Source organism: Carassius auratus, chromosome 30, assembly GCF_003368295.1.
Source record: "Carassius auratus strain Wakin chromosome 30, ASM336829v1, whole genome shotgun sequence".
NCBI lineage: Eukaryota > Metazoa > Chordata > Actinopteri > Cypriniformes > Cyprinidae > Carassius > Carassius auratus.
The window spans coordinates 9,366,457-9,388,510 of record NC_039272.1 but is presented as its reverse complement, the minus strand read 5'-3'; the positions used below and the strand labels follow the sequence as shown (position 1 = coordinate 9,388,510).

Genomic DNA, 22,054 nt, shown 5'->3' with positions numbered 1-22,054 from the left:
TATTTTTGTGTACATAAACATATGCAGTTGTTGAAGATTTTGGTGCACTTCTATTATATGTAATATAATACAATAATATATTGTAATTCTATAATATATTAGCCACTATTAGGCTGTGTGTCCACAAGACTGTTTTTCCTGAGGCTAACATATTTTTTCCAGTTGTTTTGAATGGGAGCACCATGCATCAAAACACCAGCAGTGTGACAAGGTGCTAAGAATCTAATGTTCAAATTTGGGTAAAGCGCAGCACTCATCATTGTCACTTTTTAGATTATGACATGCTTAGATGCGAGCATCTATCATCGGATCTTCAGGATGGAATGAGAGGTTGAGTTGCATCAGCATGGCAGTGATATAAAAAGCTATGTTTTTGAATGACAGAACCTAGTGATACCATGTAGACAGAGAAGAGGATTGGTTCAAGAACTGAGCCCTGAGGCACCCCAGTAGTTAGATGTTGTGACTTGTACGCCTCTCGAAGTTACCTTGAAGAACTTTTAGGAGAGGTAATACTCAAACCACTGGAGTTTGGTTCCTGGGATGCTTGATCACTATGAGTGAACAACAATGGAGGAGAAGCTAATTTTGCTTTTCTCCCTGTATTAATCCCAAATGGGATTCCCAGACTACTATGAATATTGAAATGAAAAATAATGCTTGCAACATTTCATTAATGATGAGTCTGCAACATTACTTCTGCGGATATTCGTCATCATATCAACCAAAGTGTTTCAATTGAAAAAAATGCTGGCCATAGAAGTGCCCTTAAGCACTCATAGTTAGGTGCTTTTAATTGGCTAAAAACTCTTTGGTGGACACACAGCCTCACTCCAGTCTTCAGTTTCGCATAATTCTTTAGAAAACTTATACAATTTTATAAATTTATTTAACCCAAACTTTTGAATTAATGAATTAAAGCATCTTTGTCAGACAGTTGACTTCCATCCTTATGATTTCATTCTGAATTTGCCTAAAATTCTTTGTTCTTTCTCATTAGGCTTTGTTAGCAGTGCTGCGCGAGAGCCACCGTACACGCACCGTCTTTCGCAAGGTGGGAGGCTTTGTGTACGTGACCTCACTGTTGGTTGCCATGGAGCGTTCTCTCTGTTCTCCTCCTGTCAGCGGCTGGGAGAAGGTCAACCAGAACAAAATCTTTGAACTACTACACACCGTATTCTGCACTCTAACAGCAGCCATGCGTTACGAACCTGCCAACTCGCACTTCTTTCGCACTGAGATCCAGTATGAGAAGCTGGCCGATGCTGTGCGACTTTTGGGATGTTTTTCTGATGCTAAGAAAGTTGGTCCAGCAACCGTCTTCCCCTCAAATGCCCAACCATTCCAGCGGTTACTGGAGGATGAGATTATACCAGCAGAAAATGTGTGTCCCACACTCAAGCACTGCAGCAAGCTGTTCATCTACCTGTACAAGGTGGCCACCGACTCTTTTGACAGGTGTGGATAAATGGAAGTGGTCTATGCTTAATGAATAATGTGGATCAATGTGTTTTTCTAAGTGATGTTAGTAAGATGGTGATGTTAGTTTACCTTTAAGTAATTTTAAGAGAACATTAGTAAGGATGGGAAAAGTTACTTTTAAAGTCGAGTACTCTTTGCAATGAAAAAAAAAATTCTAATAAAACTGAACATCTGACATGTCTATACATTTTATATTTTGATTAATTCACCAACATAACACTAATGACAATTTCATAAAAAAACTTTAACAAGCTATCATATGTCTTAAAAAAAATAAATGAGCGTAATGGTTTAAAACCGTCCACGTCTACTTTTGAAAGTTAAAAGGAACAAGCTAAAAAAAAAGAATTAAGAATAAGAGATGTAATCAAAATTTATAATCATGTTTGAGCTCACCCAGGGCTTACATAGAAACCAATTTTATATTTAGACTACCGCCATTAGGGAAATTAAAATGTAAAAATGTCTATTCTAAAAAGACTATTTTGTGTTTTTATATTATATTTTTATTCAAATCCCAAAATAAAAATTGAGGCCAATTTCAGTTCGGCGTTTTCAATTCAGTGTTTTCTATGGCAGGCAAAGTCACAAAGGAAAATAGTTTTTTGTAATTTGAGGTACAGAATGAACACTCGACCAGTTGACTTTTCATGCCCATCCCTGATTTGCTGAGAGTGTAGTTTAGATGCGTCATTCTCATTAGTCATGACCTTCAGAAGATGCAAATGGCTTCACATGCTAGCTGAGTGTAGCTGTGCTTTGGGCTTCTGTTTGTGTTAGATTTGCATGATCTGTAGATAGTTCTATGTGCTGTGCCCTGAGCTGTATATTCAACAGGAACTAACTGCCTTCCTCTCTTGCTCTTTCTTATGTCTTTGTCTTTTGTAACCTCTGACATTGCCTGGCTGCACACGCGGGGGTTGTGTGGTATGGACCTGCTGTTTGTGTGTATGGCTGTGTGATTGTCTGGTCTGTCTTCATGTTGATTGTTTGGTCGTGACTCGGCGTGTCTGTTTGTGGTTGAATCGTTGTAGTCGTGCCGAGCAGGTGCCCCCCTGCTTGACTCATGAGACCTCGCTGCCCTCTCCTTGGGGCACGCCAGCAATCGCCAGGAAGAGGTACTGCTTTCTGCCACCTCTTCCTCTTCTCCCTTTGTCTTTTAAATAATTGTAATATACTAGTTTGGTGCTCAAGAAACATTTATTATTTATCAGTTCTAAGATTTTGTGGAAACTGTGATACATTTTCACACAGATTCTCTGTTGAATAGAAAGTCCAGTAGAACAGAATTCACTTGAAATAATATACTGTACTTTTTTAATGATGTGAAAGTCTCTACTGAATAAATGTACTTATTCCATTAGAAAAATTCTTACCCCAAACTTTAGAATTGTATTTTGCCTTTAACAGCTTAAAGCCCTTACTTGAAGTCAATCTTTAAAAACTCTAACAATTGCATAATACTGTAAGGGTTAAATGTAATTTTTAGCTGCTCTGAAAATGAATATCCATTTTTTTCATGTTGTACATTATTATGTTGTGATGCCTAAATACAGTAATGTATTATTAATTTATGTAGACTAAAAACTGTTTAGAAATTTAGAATTATGTATTCATCTGAATTGATGTCACTAGGAATTTTCAATAAAAATAACATACAGGTTTAGAACTAGACCTATGAGCTATTTCGTTCGGTTCCTACAATATGATAACTTGAAAAGTAAAAAAAAAAACATCTCTTCTGTGTAAGTCAGATTTTTTTTATTTTCCTAACAAGTCCCAACAAGCAACAGGAAATTGTTAATGTAGTGTATATATTTACCTTAGCCCCGCCCACTCAGAAATGGCATTGGTTCAAAATAGCGGTATGTTAAACATCAAATATGTTCTGATTGGCTGTAATTATGCTATGCACCTCTACATTTATGTTTTCCGTGTGGATAGACAAATTGCTGCTCGTAGGAAACTTACTGTTTAGCATACTGTTATTCATCTCCTCCCTCTGATCAAAGTGATCACCGTCTGCAAATTTTGCAACCTCTTGCTTTTCTTCTACTTCATCGTCTCCTTTGACTATACTTTCATCTTTTTCTGCACCATTTCATCTGACATGTTGAGCTTCTTTGCTTACCTGTAAAGCTATGCAGTTGCAGTTTTCAGTCCTTTTGCTTTTCAAGCTCTCTGTGGGGAGTTTTGATTCATAATTAACCTTATATCGAAGTTGATATTTGATTTCAAAATTTCATTTCCATGCTGTATTTAAGAGTAAGCACTGAACAATCCTTCTTTAAAAAATCTCTCTAAGCTTTTGCAGCCTATTAGCTTTTATTAGGATAAAACTGCCAAGCCAAAATGTATAAGTGAATTACACTTTCCAGACACTGACGCTAAGTGATGCTCTAAGAAGACCCATTAAGCAATCTTTTCTTTCCCAATAGACATGGCTATCATAGCTCATCCAACTCTGCTCCTGGTAAAGTCCTAACAGACTTAAAGCTGCACTTGGGAAATCCGTCGCAACACTCTTCAGACCCTGTAGTCATCCACCCCGGAGCAGTGCTGGCAATGCTGGACCTCCTACCCTCTGTTTCGTCTGACACACAGCCTGAGGTATGAGCTGCTTGTAGACATTGGCTCCATCTCAAAATTTAGTGAACTGACACCATGTTTGGTGTCTACAAAGACATCAGCCCACATGGGAATGCCTAATGCAAAACTCTGGTGTTGATATGTAGCTAGGAGAGAATGTGTTGCTGTTCAAAAGTTATAAATATATATATATATGTGTGTGTGTGTGTGTGTGTGTGTGTGTGTGTGTGTGTATAGAGAGAGTCGTGGGATTATTTCAATATGCCATTATATATAATTTATTTGTATTTATTTTAATTAAATTGTTTAAAGACTTGTTCACACATCTTCAATTTAAATATGTGTTACCATCATATTTATTTTTCACCTACAGTCAGATGTCAAAGTGAAGGATTTTATGAGAATGAATGCGTTATATTTTGTGTGAAACTTAAAGACCTTATTTAAGGGTTATCAACAGTATTCTTGTTTTGTTGTTTGCCTCACCAAAGAAATGATTACCACAGTTTACGGTAGGCTGCTCCCTCGAGAGTTACAGAGAGCAACTGGAGAGTTAATGCCAGAGTTAATGGAAAATGGCAACGAAGAAACACACAAAGAACAGTCACATAATCAGCAGTGAAAGTAGGAGAGTGCTGGAGTTTCGGAACCAACTTTCGGTTTTCCCCGCCACTCACTTGAAGATGTTCAGGGCCAGGCAAAAGGAAACACCCATAATACGCAGCAATCATCCTTAATTGCAGAAATGTGGCAAAACATCTCTGGAGAGAACCTCAGATTATTAAATTCAAAATTGCTTTCTATATTTGGATAAGCATAGGCTACATTTGTGAATGCACATTTTCTTCAGTGTTGCGCGTCAAGTAATGCTTCTGTGCGCATTTTACAGACAGCAACTTGCAATCGCAAGCAAAAGCATCAGGTGTTTTATTAAGAGTGAGTAGAATTATTAATTTATTTTAATGATTGAGTTCATAAAATGTAGACTATAATATTATAAATATGGTCGTTTTGTATCGGTGATATTCGTGTTGCCTGTGAGACTTGAACTTGAACCATAGTGCGGCCCATTGGAAAAAAAGGTTGAGAACCACTGTCTTAAGTACCGTATTTTCCCGACTATAAGTCACACTTTTTTTCATAGTATGGCTGGTGCTGCGACTTATAGTCAGGTGCGACTTATTTATCAAAATTAATTTGACATGAATCGATTGAAATGAACCACGAGAAAACATTACCATCTACAGCTGCGAGAGGGCGCTCCTGTAGTCTACACTGAAGACATAGAGCGCCCTCTCGTGGCTGTAGACTGTAATGTTTTCTCTTGGTTCTTGGTTCTAAATAAATGCGACTTATAGTCCGGTGCGACTTATATATGTTTTTTTTCCTCATCATGACGTATTTTTGGACTGATGCGACTTATAGTCCGAAAAATACGGTACTTGTTTTCAGAATGACTAGTAATAACATCTTATGTTATTACTGCAATGTAAATGTGAAATTTCATAATATTAGTGTTTATCTGAGCTGAGTGTTCCACTGTAAGTGTCCTACAGCTCACTTTAGCCTTGCTCTGCTCCTCAGCACGCTCTGGACCTGCAGCTGGCGGTTGCTAACATCCTGCAGCTGCTAGTGCATTCAGAGAGGAACCAGCAGATCCTGTGTGAGGCAGGTCTGCACTCACGTTTGCTTCAGCGCTGTAGTTGCGCTTTGGGAGATGAAGATCACCCACTTCACCCACCTCTTCAGAGGATGTTTGAGCGACTGGCCTCCCAGGCCCTAGAGCCGATGGTGCTAAGGTGAGTCCAGTTTGCTCCAAAAATGTTTAGAGAGAGACTGGAAAATATATTATATTCAATTGTATTATATAATATTATGAGGACAGAGAGGGCCTCCTCGCTGGTAATGTACAATATACTGTATACATTACATATCAGAGGGCCAGCTTTTTGTCCATTACGTCTCAAAGCCTCAGCGATATTTATTGAAGTGATTAATAATTAATGAATAACACCTTAACGGAACATGTTTCTGCTCCCAACCTTCTATTGATTGGTCTCCCATATGTGAGCTTTTTTTGAACTGATTTTTGTTTATACAAAGACCAGATGAGTCAGTGAAAAACTGTTTTGCTCCTGGGGCTCCTGCATGTTTCAGTCTTTACTGATTTGATCTGATCACAGCTGGATGTTTGCACAAAAGGAAAATGATAAAATGTTCTATATTATTCACAGCTCTCTGTTAGGGCTCCAAGAAATATTGTTTCAGCATCGATATCACAACGTGCAATAGTCGCATTGCAGGATGTGCGATTTTTAGTATACCGATCATTATATTTATACTTATCGTTTTTGCGACAGATGTAGCATCATGCAACCCCGCTCTATCTACACTGGACGCAACAAAGAGACCATTGCAAATCCTTTGAACTTTGTGCCAGTACATCATGAAAAGATTGAGGGATGTACTCTCTGGGATTTGCCATGTCGCGCCGCATCCAGTATAGACAGAATCACTGATTATATTGGGCTCTATTGCATTTTGTTGAGTCTTGTCGTGCTGCGCTGCTCATGTCTGGTGTAGACATGCTGAGAGCCATGCAGATGCACATGAACTCTAATTCCATTCACTTCCGCATGATTTGTGCCTGAAGTGACACATACAGGCAAAACTGTCTCTACAAGTAATCTTGTGAACACCGTTGCTTATAGCAGGTGAAGGTAGTATGGATAGTATATTGGTTCAACTTCACAGCAGTTTATTGTACAAAACACCTAGAGAAAAATCACTTTTGTAGCTTTAACAGATTTATTAAATTTAATTTATACAGTGAAGACTATGCAGTGTTATTTACATTTGATATAGATATGGAGGATGCTTCACTACAAAATAATAATAATAAAAAAAAAAAACAGCTATTCACTTCTGCTCAGTTGAGAAATCAAAATCTGTCTGATATGGTTTAAATGTCATGCTACTGCATTCTGGATCAAGTTATTTAAGTGATTCATATAAATTATTATTTTCTTATTATTCTTAAATGAAATAATAATAATAATAATTTAGAAAATAATAATGTAATAAATTATATTTATCTATCAATCATTACAATTATTATACTGTAATTAAATATTTTATTAATTTCATTTATTTATATCATTAAGATGTTGTTTTCTGGATTTCCTAATGTGTTGTGATAATGCTCGAAGGGCAAGCAATTGCTCATTGTGTGGGATATTACTGTCTCTAATAAATGTTTTTTTTTATGCATTTTTCAGGGAATTTTTACGACTTGGGAATCCTCTGAATTGCGGTGCCTGGGACAAAAAGCTCCTGAAGCAGTATCGGGTCCACAAGCCTAGCTCCCTAAGCTATGAAGCTGAAATGCGCAGTAAGGAAAACTCTGAATGCATAAAGACTGCTAGAGCTGTCACTGTGCTTTGTGCCATCCCGTAAACAGTTTTTGTCAGTGTTATGTGGTCTTGTCTCTGTGGTTTCTCTGTGGGCCAGTGAAAGAAGGGACATTATTTCAGGCTTCACTGACTGTGGTCTTTGGTGAAATGCCATCAATCACCATCAGAATCAAACAAAACATTCTCCTTTCGTTCTCCATGGCTCTGCCAGCAGAGAGTCGTACAATTGAACAGGGTTTTGCTGGAGATGAGTTCCCAGCTTCACTAATTACCAGTAAAATGACTTTTCTCCGAGCTCTCACCATGTCCAGCGAGTCCTTTTTGAACTCGCTAATTTAAAGGTTTCCTGCTTGCTTAGTAGAAAGCCTCAGTGGAATTATGCAGTCATTCCAGGGTCCAGTGCAAGCAGATATTTTTGTTGGATGTATCCATAATAGATTACCTCAGAATTAGGGTATTCAAGGGAACTATAATTTAAAAAGAATGAAAGGATTCTACAAGACAGGAAATTTACCTTGCTTTTATAGTTTCCGATTTACAACATTAAACTTCCACCTGCTATTTATTCCTTTAGCATTCTTATTATGACATCACACTGATGGTTACACTGCTTTTCTCTTTACATAGCAGCATTTTATATATTTACACTTTTATAAGTGTGTGTGTGTGTGTGTGTGTCTCTCTCTCTCTCTCTCTCTCTCTCATATATATATATATATATATAAAACACATATTTTTTACCATTGGCCATTGTATTGAGGAGGTGCTGAACATTTAAAGGTTGATTGTCGATATTTACATTTACATTTAATCATTTAGCAGACGCTTTTATCCAAAGCGATTTACAAATGAGAACAATAGAAGCAGTCAGGTCAACAAGAGAACAACAACAGTATACAAGTGCCATGACAAGTCTCAGTTAGTCTAGTATAGAACGCATAGCCAGGTATTTGTTTTTTTTTTTATTAAATGAAAAGACAATAAAAGGAAAAGTGCTGTTGTTAGTTGGTTAAGTGCAGGCGATATTCTTTTCAATTATTGAATATTAGAGGTGGTTTTATTTTCTGGTCAATATATGAGTTTTGCAGTCTTGTTACCAAAATGTAGGACAAGAAGAAATAAGTAAATAAATATATAATGTATAATAACAATAATCTGTTAAAATATAATGTATCTGTTAAACAAACTAAAACCGAAAGCACAATATGGTTTAATCCCTTCATTCTTTGTTCAGGCGATCAGCTCGTGATCCGGTGTTTTCCGTGCCTTAGAGTAGCTCCGTTCACAGTGAATGCAGTGAACTCGTTTATTGTACAGTACATGCTGTAGGTTTAGCGTGCGTTTCCGAATGCAACAGCTGCCAGTTAGGCTTTATTTTCACGGCAGATGATTACAGCATTTCACTGGTTTTGTAGTGAGATGTGTTTTTCTAAGCCTGTTATCCCTTCAAAATAACAGCTCTACTGCCATTTCCATCAAAATAAAAGCTTAAAAGGGCAGTATGAATTGCTGACAGCTAGTTGTTTAAATGCAGACCAAATTCAAAATATCTCTTTCAAGTGTAGAAATTAGAAAAGAAGAATTGTAATGTCCCTACTGTAGTGTAAAGCAAAAATAATATACCTATGAAATATACATTTTCATTTATTTTACAGTGCAATTGTTTTACAATATATGGCTATTACTGTCATCGTTGTTGTCATTATTATATTCTAATTTGTTTGACTTCCTAAAACACCAGTATGAATGTAACTTAGACTGGGACAGTTACAGTACATCACAAATAAAAAGAGAGTCCACTTTAAAAATGAAGGTTCAGTTCACTGACTAGATCGAATAAATTAACTGTAAGTGTTTTAAATATCACAATAAATATCATATCGTAGACTTCATATCATGATATTATTTTATTGTGAGATTTTGATATTGTTAAATTTCTAATATATACTAATACATATGTTAATAAACTATAATAGAACACTTTAAGAACAAAAACATGAATCAAATTAATACATAAATGGTATTGTTCAAGTTAAGTACAAATTCTCACAGTTATCACTGTTAACTATGTTTCAAGTTAATAGTGTAACAGTAAGAGAACAGTAGAGTTTAATTTGACCTTTTCTATATCCAGACAGCATGACTCTGTCCATGGAGGGTTTTGGGCCAGATAGCGTGTTCACGATTAACGAGGACAACAGCCAGTACCGGATCAGCCGAAGTCTGGTGCGATCAGCTGAGGGTAGCACTGTGCCCCTCACCCGAGTCAAGTGCCTGGTCTCCATGACAACGCCCCATGACATCCGTCTCCATGGATCGTCCGTCACGCCAGCCTTCGTGGAGTTTGACACGTCATTAGAGGGATTCGGGTAAGGCTGCCAGCACTAGTCTAATCTATCTATCTATTTATCTAATGAAGGTCTAGATTTGTTTGCACGATCACTGTTTGTGAGCAGACATCTGTTTAGGCATCAGAGATTTATTGGCTTCAGTTCAGAATGTGTTTACCAGATATATACGTCAGTCAAAACTGTATTTGATGTTGTGCTTTTAAAAGCTTGACCTAGTTTAAAGCTCACGGAAAAACAGACTTGAAATGTGCTTACATCTCCGAACGTATCGCAGTTCAAAGCGCAACAAAGAATCCACACTGAGCCTCCATCTGCTTCTGTTTAACATAATCCCATCAGGGTATGTGCTGCACTGAAAATAACAGATCTTAAATATTTCATCTTTTTCATTAATTATGAAAGCACAGTGATCATCATTTGTCTTCTTTCCAAATTATTAGCTGCTTAAATGGGAGATTTCTGTGTATGAAATGGGTCAACGGTTCAGTTTTTACACCCAGCACACATAACAGAGACCCAAATGCTTCAAGTGGTATTGGCTGTGCACAGATTGAGTTTGGTTAGTCTCCCAGAGGTCTTTTATGCAGCAGGTCTACAGACTTAAATGCCACAAATTCCCTTTAAACCTGCACCAACTGCACAGACAATCCAAATGATTTATCTTTTATGTCTCTTAGCCAGAATCCTCCTGTGTCTTTAAATACTTCCTCCTACATCTGAATAGAACATGCAGCTTAGAATAATTGAAGATGTAAAAATCACTTTTACTGGCCCACATTTCATTTTGTGAAAGCTGACAAAACGCACCACACACAGTGCGCTCCCCATCTGCCTTCATGAAAAATTCATGTAAACACGTTCAGTATTAGGGCGTCCAGACCAGCCTAATGGTGCTGCCACAGCTGGGCTTAAAGCTTTTTGGGTTATAAAGGAGCAAACAGGGAGGAGGTGGACATTAACCCCAACACACACATATGCATAGACTTCCATTGTTTTATCTTAAGATCTTTTTTTTTATAATATACAACAATATATAATCTGTCTTTACTAATTATGTGAATTAAATAATATTAGTAAAAATGATGTAGAAATATATATGTGTGTTTATATATATATATATATATATATATATATATATATATATATATATATATATATATATATATATATATAAAATACGTTGTTTTTTTCTCAAAAAAAGAGGATTTCTCCAAATGTTCCCAAAGGGAGGTTTTATCAGATGTAGCTCACTTTTGTGAGCAGATTTGTCCCCAAATTGAACCCTTCTTCACACACTTCCTTGTCTGGTGGGAGGTGTTAATGCTTCACTGTTTTTTGGGTGGATGCTTGTATTGTTAGTGTGATTTGTTTTTTTTTGTTTTTTTATTGCCACAGCTTTTATAATATTAAAATGACATGAGGCTTCCTTTGTCAGGGTTCATTATCCTCCATAGAGACTTGTTTGGCTGTTTTGAGTGACTCTGGGATGGTTTTCTGTTTAGTTGATTAATGGCAGAATGCTTAATTAAGTATGGATTGGCAAGAATCTTGCATTGGTTTGCACCCATTCTCATTATTTGCTTTTCTAACATTTAGTAATATCTGGTGTTTAAATAAGTTCCGTCAGTGGACGTTTGTGTTTTTTACACGATGTAGTTCAGTCCTGTTATTTTGAGCACACTCTGTCGGTGTTATATAAGGCGTGACACCCACAAGTAAACAACTCTTTAAGCTGCCAATGTGACTGTTTGTTACTGAGAGACAACAATAAAATGTGTGAAATGTCTGGTATGCTGGGATTTCTGATAAATTGACATTCATTTTTTATTTTCGTCTTCTCTCTCCAGCTGTTTGTTTTTGCCCAGTTTGGCCCCTCACAACGCGCCGTCCAGTAATGCTAACACATCTGGAGTCAGTGACGGGGCTGTGGTCAGCGGCATGGGAAATGGTATGTGCTCACAAACACACTCTTCCCCGACCCCCGTGATTTGCATATAGCAGACAGCAGCTTTCCACTCTTTTATAAATCTTTATTAAGATCAAGCCTAAAATATGAAAAAAGTACATTCAGGTGGTGAATGCAAAGCAAGCAAGTCATTATTCCACAATAAACTTTGGTGATTAGGATCTCCGAAGATATAAATAGGGATAAAAAGGGGAAAAAAAGATGATAGTATGTTGCCAGGGAGAGTGGTGAAACTTGGCTACTAGGGCTGCACGATGTATCGTTTAAGCATCGATATCGCGATGTACGATTCCACGATAGTCACATCGAAGGATGTGCGATGTAGGCTGTCGTAGTTGATCCGTTATTAATTAACTGTACTGTACAGTTGCTCCCCGGCCCTTGACGAATGTGATTTGGGGAGAATGCGAGAGAGAGAGAGAGAATGCAAGAGAGAGAGAGCAAAAGAGCGCGAGAGAGAGAGAAAGAGAGCACGCGAGAGAGAGAGAGAGCGCCCCGGCCGCATGCTCACCGTCTTCAAACAACACGAGCGCTGTCTTGCTCTCTCTCCCTTGCGCATATTAATCAATTGACACAATGATGTAGATTGTCGATGTTTAAATCATTTAAAATGAGAATGTAAATGTGCTCACCGCATTTTTGTTTGTAAGAAAATTGTCATTTTTTCCCAATATCGTTCAGCCCTAATGGCTACCATCCAATATAGTTTTTATGTGATAGACCAATAAGAATCAACTGTTATTGTTTTAACAGATTATTGTTATTGAGTTTTTGAATGAGTTTGAGTTGACAAATGTGGGATGGTGAAGGCGGGTATAAGCAGCTTGACGAATTTCAGAAGCATCATGGCTCATGACAGGCGAGAGGTAGAGGGAACGGGAGCACAGCACTGTGACTGAATTTTTGCAAAGACGGTGGAGTCTAGAGAAAAGAGAAAGCTCACCGAAACTTGACAGAGCTTGACAGAAATTGTTTGTGTGCCTTTGCTCCTGTTCGAGCGCCACCGGCTCCCAGCAGCCCTGAGTGGGCGTACAAGTGCCTATGTAGTATTAATGAGGTGATTCAAGGCTCTCCATCTTTCTCCCTTCCTGTCTTTATTCATTTCGATGTCTCGCTCTCTCTCTTTCCTTCATCCTCCCCATTTCCCTTCCTCCTCCTCTCTCTCGCTTTCGAATGGATGATTTCAGTATTTAAAGATAGACTCCTGCATCATATTCTCTGACCTATTTTAGTCGATGCCATCATCATTTCTTGCTCGGAGAGTTTCATTCAGATCCTCTGCAGTCTAGTTCATTGTTCCTGTCTCTCTTCCAGGGCTTTCCTTGGTTTAGGGTACAAGCCAAAGTGGATTTGTTGTATCGAAGTTGCTTAGGCTAAATTTTCAAGAATGTGCGCTTGATGTAATAGGTAAATCATTATGCAAAGTCCAAGGAGATTTATTCAGCGAAGATGTTGATTTTTAATTGAACTTGAAAATAAATGCTTACAAAAAAAAACAAAATAAATATTAAGATCTGTTGAATTATGCTGATAAGAATCAGAAAGAGCTTTAATATTTAATCTTGATAATGTGATGGTAAAAAAATTTAACATTTGAGATGGAAATCTGTGTATGTGTATGTAAGTATGTATGTATGTATATATAATAACAAATTAATTAACTTTTTGATGCATTTAGATAAAGAAGATTTCCATCCCAAATATACAATGTTCAAAATATTCTTTAGTATTTATATATTCAAATATATATATATATATATATATATATATATATATTAATAAGCACAAACGTTTTTACATTGGTGATAATAAGAAATGTTTCTTAAGCAACAAATCACAATATTAGAATAATTTTTGAAGGATCATGTGACACTGAAAACTGAAATAATGGCTGCTGAAAATGTGAAAATATATCAAAACAGAAATGTACTCCTTTCAATAACATAAAAAACTTACCAACCCCAAACTTTTGAACGACTGAGTAATTTGTCATTTAAAAAAAAAGTGCAAAACAGAAGTATTTTTCACTCAAGGTCTCATAAGTAACACTTTTCCATTCATTGCTTGTTCAAGCAATAATTTAAAATCAGTCTTATCTTTCCAATAAAAAACTATTCTGAGAATAATCAACATTAATATTCATGTAGCACTAGACAGCTGTGACTATTGTGTGTCATTCTACATCCAAATGATGACAAAAGAGAAAGTAACTCCTAATACTGAATATCCACATTTTCATCTCTTCAGGCGAGCGTTTCTTTCCACCTCCATCTGGCCTGAGCTACTCAACATGGTTTTGCGTCGAGCGTTTCAGCACGCCACCCCAAAGCCATCCTGTGCGTCTGCTCACTGTGGTGCGACGGGCCACCTCATCTGAGCAGCACTATGTGTGCCTGGCCATCGTGCTCTCCGCTAAAGACCGATCTCTCATTGTGTCCACTAAGGAAGAGCTACTTCAGACCTATGGCAAGTGTTTCCGACAACTTCCTGTTCTACATCTTTGTTTTCTGTTTATGTCAGCAAAGTTCTAATGATGTGGCATGTTTGTGAACAAGATGATCGTTTCAACCTTTGTTCCTCTGCAAATGGAGAAAATAAGCTTGAATTAAGAACACTTCTATTATAGACTTTTAAAATGCTAATGTTTGAGAACACACACGCACAAAAAAAGATTTAAAATAAAATAAATGTAGCATATGATGTCAGCACACTTATGTTTCATTTGCAAATCAAAAGTAGACAATTAAGCCATTTTAATGTACATTTTAAGAGTCTGTTCCTTCTGAAATGCAGAGGAAAAGTTCCTTTGTCTGTGGTAAGTGATGTGACATCATTTCCTCTCTCCCTTCGCAGTGGATGACTTCAGTGAGGAGTCCTCCTTCTATGAGATCCTGCCCTGCTGTGCGCGCTTCCGCTGCGCTGACCTCATCACCGAGGGACAGTGGCACCACCTGGTGTTAGTTATGAGCAAGGGAATGCTGAAGAATAGCATGGCGACTCTCTACATCGATGGCCAGATGGTCAGCACTGTCAAGGTGTGGCCCAGCTCCTGATGTAGACACCAGTATTTTGTTTGGACCAAAGTAATGGGAAACGGTGCCATTATTATTATTTTCTGCTAATTTTTTTAACTAATATTTCAAACTTTAGCATAACTTAAAATTGCCGTCAGATCTGAAATCTGATGAGAAATGTTTTTTTCTCTAGCTTCATTAGCAGCTCAAACACCAGTTCCCAAGACTACTGTTAAATAATGTATGATGTTAAAAAAAAAGGGTGACCTTTTTTGGTTTCTCTTTGGTTTCTCATTGCGTCTGTCTTTGTAGCTGCACTATGTTCACAATGCTCCCGGTGGCTCTTCCTCCACAAACCCACCTGTGGTGAGCACGGTGTACAGCTACATCGGTGCACCACCGGCCCAACGCCAGCTCTCCTCTCTGGTCTGGCGACTGGGGCCCACTCACTTTCTGGAGGAGGTGCTGCCTGCTGCCAGTGTGGCTGCCATCTATGAGCTGGGACCCAATTATGTAGGCAGCTTCCAAGCTGTTTACCTGCCATGTGAGTATCTGATGTGTCACACCGAGGTGAATAACAAGGAACTAAAATATGTTTGATTTTAGAAGTAGATGTTTATTGTAAAGTAATGGCTATTGTACTGATTAAATGTTATGGACATCTTATGTATATGTAGTTTTATGTTGTGGGTTTTTCCTCTCATATATCCAGGTAAAGACTCAAAGACTGAGGCTGTGCCACCCTGTCCTGTTGGATTGGTTCCTGAAGAGAAGGTCTCCTTCAGTATCTTTGCTCATTCTGTATCTACTCTCACTGTGGCAAAGATACGAAAAGTCTACAACAAGCTGGACAGCAAAGCCATCGCCAAACAGGTACAGTAAGCAGTCTCACTCTCACCCTGCTTCTAGAATCTCTTTTACTAAAATAATGTATTTAAATAAGATTTAAAATTTTATTAAATATTGATATATTACTTTGTTGTAATGAATTTTAATCAGTTAAACATTGAAAATAAAAAAATATGATTTTGCATTTTATATATATATAATCTGAATAACCACCAAATAATCAAGATCATAAGCAGACCTATACCATTGTTCAAAAGTTTGGAGTCAGTAAAAATGTTTTTATGTTTTTGAAAATAATTATCTTATGCTCACCAATATTGAATTCATTTGATCAAAAATATGGTAATATTAGTTTAAAATAACTGTTTGCAGGTGATTTATTCCTTACGATGGCAAAAAAATAATTTCAGAAAAAGAAAAAGAATTTTCAGCAGCCATTACTTCAGTCTTTACCAGTCTTTATGCAAAAGTGGTCCTCAAGAAACATTTAATATTTTTAGTGTAAAAAACAGTTGTTTTGCTTAATATGTTTGAGGAAACTGTGATTCTCTGATGAATAGAAAGTTAAAAAGGGCAGCATTTATTTGAAATCAAATTTTTTGCAACATTACAAATGATAAATCTTTCCTTGCTGAATTAATGATTAACTTATTTAAATTATATTAATTCTTTGCTGATTTTTAGTCAGAATATGAAGAATTCTTAGGGTAGTAAAGAATAAATAAAAGTTTTGTGAATGATTAACTAATGTAAATATCAGCAGAGCTTTTTGTGCGTCATCTGCAGAATTTTAGTATTGGACTCTTCTTGATAGCTGAAAGAATAATGCATATTTAGCCAAAATATTTTATAAATAAATACACAAGGGGAGCAGATTGTCTAGAACCTTTGAAAGGCAAGTCTTCCAATTCTGCAGAAATTTGCAGTTCAGATTCCTTGTCCTGCCCATGAGTAATTCTTTTAATTACTTTCATCCCCTTTCAGCTGGGGGTCTCCTCTCATGAAAGTGCCACACCAGTCAAACTCGTCCATAATGCAGTGGGCCATCTCAACGGCTCGGCCAGGACCATTGGAGCTGCAGTCATCGGTTACCTGGGTGAGTGCAAAAAGAAGTGGCACAATACAGCCTTTCCAATAAACCGGCTCTTTCTCTCAGTGTTCATGTATTTATAGCTGCAATCCTGTTCCATGTAGGTGTGCGTGCCTTCGTAACCAAACCGGTCGCCACCAACCTTCAGTACATCGGAGGAGCAGCTGCCATTCTGGGCCTGGTTGCCATGGCTTCAGACGTGGAGGGTCTCTATGCTGCAGTAAAAGCATTAGTGTGTGTTGTCAAGAGCAACCCACTAGCTAGCAAGGAGATGGAGCGTATCAAAGGCTACCAGGTGGGCTGCAATAACAATTAAGAGTGAACTTTGAACCGAGGATGTCCTCTGTTCTCTCCAGCTATAGCTCTAGGATGTTATGAGTCAATGAGATGGCAAATTAAATGATAACAGTGAGCCTGGGCTGTTGTGACCGGTGACAGCCAATTGATGTGATAAGTGAGGGTTCTTAAGGGTGGGGCATGCTGGGATGTGCTGGTTTGAACATCACAGATGGTGCATTGTTTTATTTCTCTGCTGCTTTAATAGGTTCTGTAGAGACAATACGATGTTTCACAGAGCTAATGTTGATTGTGGTGTCACTGTGTAAGGAAAATGAACGTCTGAGTGTTGGGTCGCAGCCTGTTTTAAAGTGAACTGATCACTGAATCCTGAAACGAGTAAACTAAGGAAAATATAGTAGATCATTCTTTCACATAGACCTTCTGTTGTTGTTTTTTTCCCTGTCAGCTTTAGATCATTTGCCTGAATGGTCTTCTTTAACTTAATGTCTTCTGTTTTAGCTGTTGGCCATGCTGCTGAAGAAGAAACGCCCTCTGCTGAACAGCCATATTCTGCACTTGACCTTTTCCCTCGTTGGAACTGTGGATAGTGGCCACGAGACCTCAATTATCCCCAACTCCACAGCCTTCCAGGACCTGCTGTGTGATTTTGAGGTGCGAAGCTCACACCAAAGGAGCTTTAGTGATGCTGTGATTTACTTTTCCCCCCATTACTCACATCTGGCAGATACACATGATTGAGAATGCTTGACATTCAGTTAGGATGTATAAATACCTCAGGCTGAAATCATCAGTGACCTTGCTGAAAATTGAACTACATGCACTCTAATAGTTTCTGGCATGAAAAAAAAATTATTTTGCGTAGTGGTCTTCAGTTCTAAAACTTCTTCTATTTCAGACGATATACTTCTTTTATTTTAGAAGATAGAAACATTTGTTGGATTTTCGTGATATAATGACTTAAAATGTTTAAATTGGTGGACTTTCAGGTTTGGCTTCATGCTCCCTATGAACTGCACCTCTCTCTCTTTGAGCACTTCATTGAACTTCTGACTGAATCCAGGTAATCCATCCATACTCTAACACTCTTTATTGAATCTTTGATTCGGGGCAATCGATATAAGCCTTTCTGCGATGTAATGGGACTTTCTTTGGATTCTTTTAGCCCTGTAGAAGTGATACAGCGTACATTAAGCATTGACATATATATATATATATATATATTACAGAACAACATATGCATCACACGGTATCTAAAATAGATCACCTTGTTTCTGTTCTCAGTGAAGCTGCTAAGAATGCCAAACTATTGCGGGAGTTTCAGTTGATCCCCAAACTGCTGCTGACTCTGAGGGATCAATCTCTGTCTCAGCCCACCATCGCTGCCATCGGCAATGTCCTCAGTCTCCTGCTCCAAGGCTTTCCCAACTCATATGACCTACTCAGGTAAACAGAGCGTTTAGCATTTAACATTTTAAAAGATTATAATCAGAAGTGACTGATTCTTTAAAATCTATCTGATTTTGCTGCAGAACATTTGTATTTAGGATGCAGGGGTGACTACTTATTAATGAGCACTATGTACAATTTACTCATACAAAATAACATATTCAATCACAAAATAATGATTTATAATTCTGGACTTAGTTTCATTTGTTTATGGCTATGATTGATTTGATTTGATTTTTTCAGGTTCGGGCAGTTTATCTCTTCAACATTGCCAACATTTGCAGTCTGTGAGAAGTTTGTCATTATGGAGAACACCAATGAGGAGAAGATCGACAGGGGTGAGTCAGCTTTTTTAAGCATTCCTAGTATCAGTGAAGCATTTTAGCAGCATATTGTTCCAAAACAACAACACTTCAGATCACGCTGTTAAAGAATTAGACCCATGGGAATCGAAGCATTGCCAGCTTTAAACAGCACCTAAAGAAAGCAGAGTTAGCTCCATGTATACACTTTCGGCAGATTCCCACTAAAAATCAGCGCTGGAAAATCTGCAGATTTCATCTAGGCCTAATAATGAGATGTCTTAAGATACCAAGAGCTTAAAAATGTCAAAAAGGTTAGCAGTACCATTTCTCTTTTCAGTGGTCTTACTCTTCTTCCTGGGTGTTTTTAGGAGCTGATGATGAGTTTGGAGGCCTCCTGTCATCCAACTTGATTCTTCTGCGGAACAGACTGCTAGACATCCTGCTCAAACAGCTCTTCACCTGCAAAGAGAAGAACGTTGTTAATGTACAGTGAGTGATGCTCCATATTAAATCAAGGGTGGATTATTGGACTTCAGAGAGCTGTGCTGCATTTTATAGCATCTGTAACATTGTTACCTAAGCTTGCTGTTTAGGGGCTGATATCTGGGATTGGATACAGATGAAACTGGACACTTTGGTTATGTGTCCGAAATGATTTAGTGTAGCCAAAGTGCTTTTCTTTTTTTTTAGTGTGTACGTGTGTGTATGAAAAATGACAAAGCACACCATTTAATTGTCTGTAAATTAAGCCTCATAACTTAAAACATAATAAACAAAGTTTGTAAAATCTACCTTCATGTTAATGATCATCCCCCCACTTAATTTTTCTTTCTGCTGCCTCCCTTAGGGCTTGTGAAGAACTTGTGCGCACCTTGGGTTTTGATTGGTTGCTTATGTTTATGGAAGAACACATTCACTCCAGCACAGTGACCGCAGCTCTCTTAATCTTGGTGGTGTTGCTGAGTAACCAATCCATCCTGATCCGGTTTAAAGAGGGCCTGACTGGAGGAGGATGGCTGGACCACACTGACTCTGTGCTCACTAATAAGATTGGCACTGTTCTGGGTGAGCAAGAGACCTAATCGTATTTGATTAGTTTCACATGCATTTTAGCTAAGCAGTTTCTATAATTATACAGTATAAAATGTTTTTCTGTTTTTTTTTGCTCATATCCTTTCAGGTTTTAACGTTGGTCGCAGCGCAGGAGGCAGGTCGACATTGCGTGAAATCAACCGAGATGCCTGCCATTTCCCAGGATTCCCTGTGTTGCAGACTCTGCTGCCCAAACACACTAATGTCCCAGAGATCTACTTCATGCTCATGGCCCTTTTCCTCCAGCAGCCAATCACAGAGCTGCCTGACAGCCTGCAGGTACATGTCAGTATGCAAACCTTTTTTCCCTAATTAAACTTAAATGTCTTCACTTTGTGTCTTTGTTTGTGTGTGTGTGATCTAGGGCTGTGCGATAAATCGAAATCGAATCACGATTAATTGGAATCAAATTCATGATATTACGCTGTTCCATTGCATATGCATGACTGCCAGCCTTGAGTGACAGTCTTACTAACCAATAGAGTGAGTGCACATCCGTCCTCCCCAATCAGCTCTGCTCTAGCCAACTGTGTAAACAACCACCATAAAAAAAAAAAAAAAAAAGGAAAGCAGGGGAGAAACAGAGTGGGATTATGGAGCCTACAGGGTCAGGTTAATAGTTAGGCAAATTAAAACTAAAGAAAAACATTCTGTAACTTAAGCTTTGAAAAGACAGACAGCGAACCAAAAATAGAATTTACAAGAGCTGCGTCACAATGCATATCTAGAACATCTCTTATTGAATGTTCACTATTCCCCATTCAGAAGACCGCACACACAACCCGTGTCTCTGAATGCTTCTCATACTTGCTCCTCTCTTCCTCATGTGGCTCGAATCCCGCATCATGGACGAGCCGTGCACACTTGCCGCACTCACGCAGCCTGTTTCGTAACACTTGGTTATATTATAGATATTATATATGAGGCTTGAAGCACGTGCGCAGCCTGCGTCGACTCGCGCCTGGCTTCCCGTTTAAAACAAATGTAAACTCAGTCTTGCTACTTACTGCAACTGCTTGCTAATTTCACTTGAATGAAATGAAACATTCAGCATATTTTCCACTTGTTCTTAAAATCCCAAATACAGTGTAACATGTAATACTTTAATAATTGACTAAAGAAATATTTCCAGTGAAATTCAGTAACTAAGTTAATTCTATAAAATTAGTTATACCATCATCTTGTCTGCTGAAAAATAAATAAATATAAAAAAAAAAATATATATATATATATATATATATATATATGTATATATATGTATATGTGTGTGTGTGTCTATATATATATATATATATATATATATATATATATATATATATATATATATATATAGACACACACACACACACATCGAACAACAGTAATTTCTATTGGAATAAAGCCAAAAACAAAAAGGAATTTTGTAATGGTTTCATGGAAACTGTAAGAATTTCTTTTTTTCTTCTTCTTTTTTTTCAGCAGGGTAATGATACTCACATTATTGACTGCTGCACATTATTGACAATAATTGCAATCGCAATTAGATATTTTCCCCATATCGCACAGCCCTAGTGTGATCTCACAATCCATATCATTTTCCACATCTCTGAGAACACTATTAAAAATACTAATAATTTGCGTTATCTGCAGTTGTGTAAAACAATTTGTGAAAAATTAAGACTCATGTTCACGTGCTCGGTGTCACCAATTTGCTTACATACAATTAGTGACCTAGCAGTAGTGCAGAATCTAAAATAATTTAATATCATATTCTTTTTATCTTTCTTTATTTATTTTTGAATCATAAAACGTTTACAAATTTAAATAGGATTTAAATTTATATTTTATATCTCGGATCTTTTGTTTTCAAGCGTTTTTTTTTTTTGTAATAAAGTAACACTAGACTCATGTTCAACAAATTGTCTTTGCTGTATCATCCATTCTGTCATGCATGGGTTATATATAAATGTTTACCATCTGCACTTGTGATTGTTTCCTGTGAGAGCATTGTAGTGCTTGCCACCAACTGCAAAATCATATTTTGAGTATTTATTATTGAATTAAATGTATTACATTAAATGTAATTTAGTAATACTACGATTTCATAATAACTTAATACAATTTAATAACTTGTATAATATACATTTAATAATAATTATGAATGAATTAGTTACTATT

At 37.4% G+C, this 22,054-nt stretch overlaps 1 protein-coding gene across 2 annotated transcripts in view; it reads left to right on the top strand.

Annotated features, from left to right (window-relative positions):
- Positions 1-22,054, top strand: part of LOC113049130 (WD repeat and FYVE domain-containing protein 3-like) — a 65,588-nt gene that overhangs the window by 22,180 nt on the left and 21,354 nt on the right. Inside the window, exons 12-31 of one of the 2 annotated variants that reach the window (XM_026211188.1) lie at positions 1,001-1,458; positions 2,517-2,600; positions 3,921-4,092; positions 5,656-5,870; positions 7,350-7,462; positions 9,619-9,853; positions 11,683-11,783; positions 14,049-14,267; positions 14,655-14,836; positions 15,128-15,359; positions 15,528-15,688; positions 16,649-16,760; positions 16,859-17,049; positions 17,553-17,705; positions 18,041-18,114; positions 18,336-18,497; positions 18,744-18,838; positions 19,174-19,294; positions 19,653-19,870; positions 19,986-20,176. In XM_026211188.1, the coding sequence (XP_026066973.1) occupies positions 1,001-1,458; positions 2,517-2,600; positions 3,921-4,092; positions 5,656-5,870; positions 7,350-7,462; positions 9,619-9,853; positions 11,683-11,783; positions 14,049-14,267; positions 14,655-14,836; positions 15,128-15,359; positions 15,528-15,688; positions 16,649-16,760; positions 16,859-17,049; positions 17,553-17,705; positions 18,041-18,114; positions 18,336-18,497; positions 18,744-18,838; positions 19,174-19,294; positions 19,653-19,870; positions 19,986-20,176 (3,489 nt within the window). Of the gene's footprint in view, positions 1-1,000; positions 1,459-2,516; positions 2,601-3,920; positions 4,093-5,655; positions 5,871-7,349; positions 7,463-9,618; positions 9,854-11,682; positions 11,784-14,048; positions 14,268-14,654; positions 14,837-15,127; positions 15,360-15,527; positions 15,689-16,648; positions 16,761-16,858; positions 17,050-17,552; positions 17,706-18,040; positions 18,115-18,335; positions 18,498-18,743; positions 18,839-19,173; positions 19,295-19,652; positions 19,871-19,985; positions 20,183-22,054 lie in introns of both variants that reach the window. The other variant, XM_026211189.1, reaches the window with a different exon arrangement.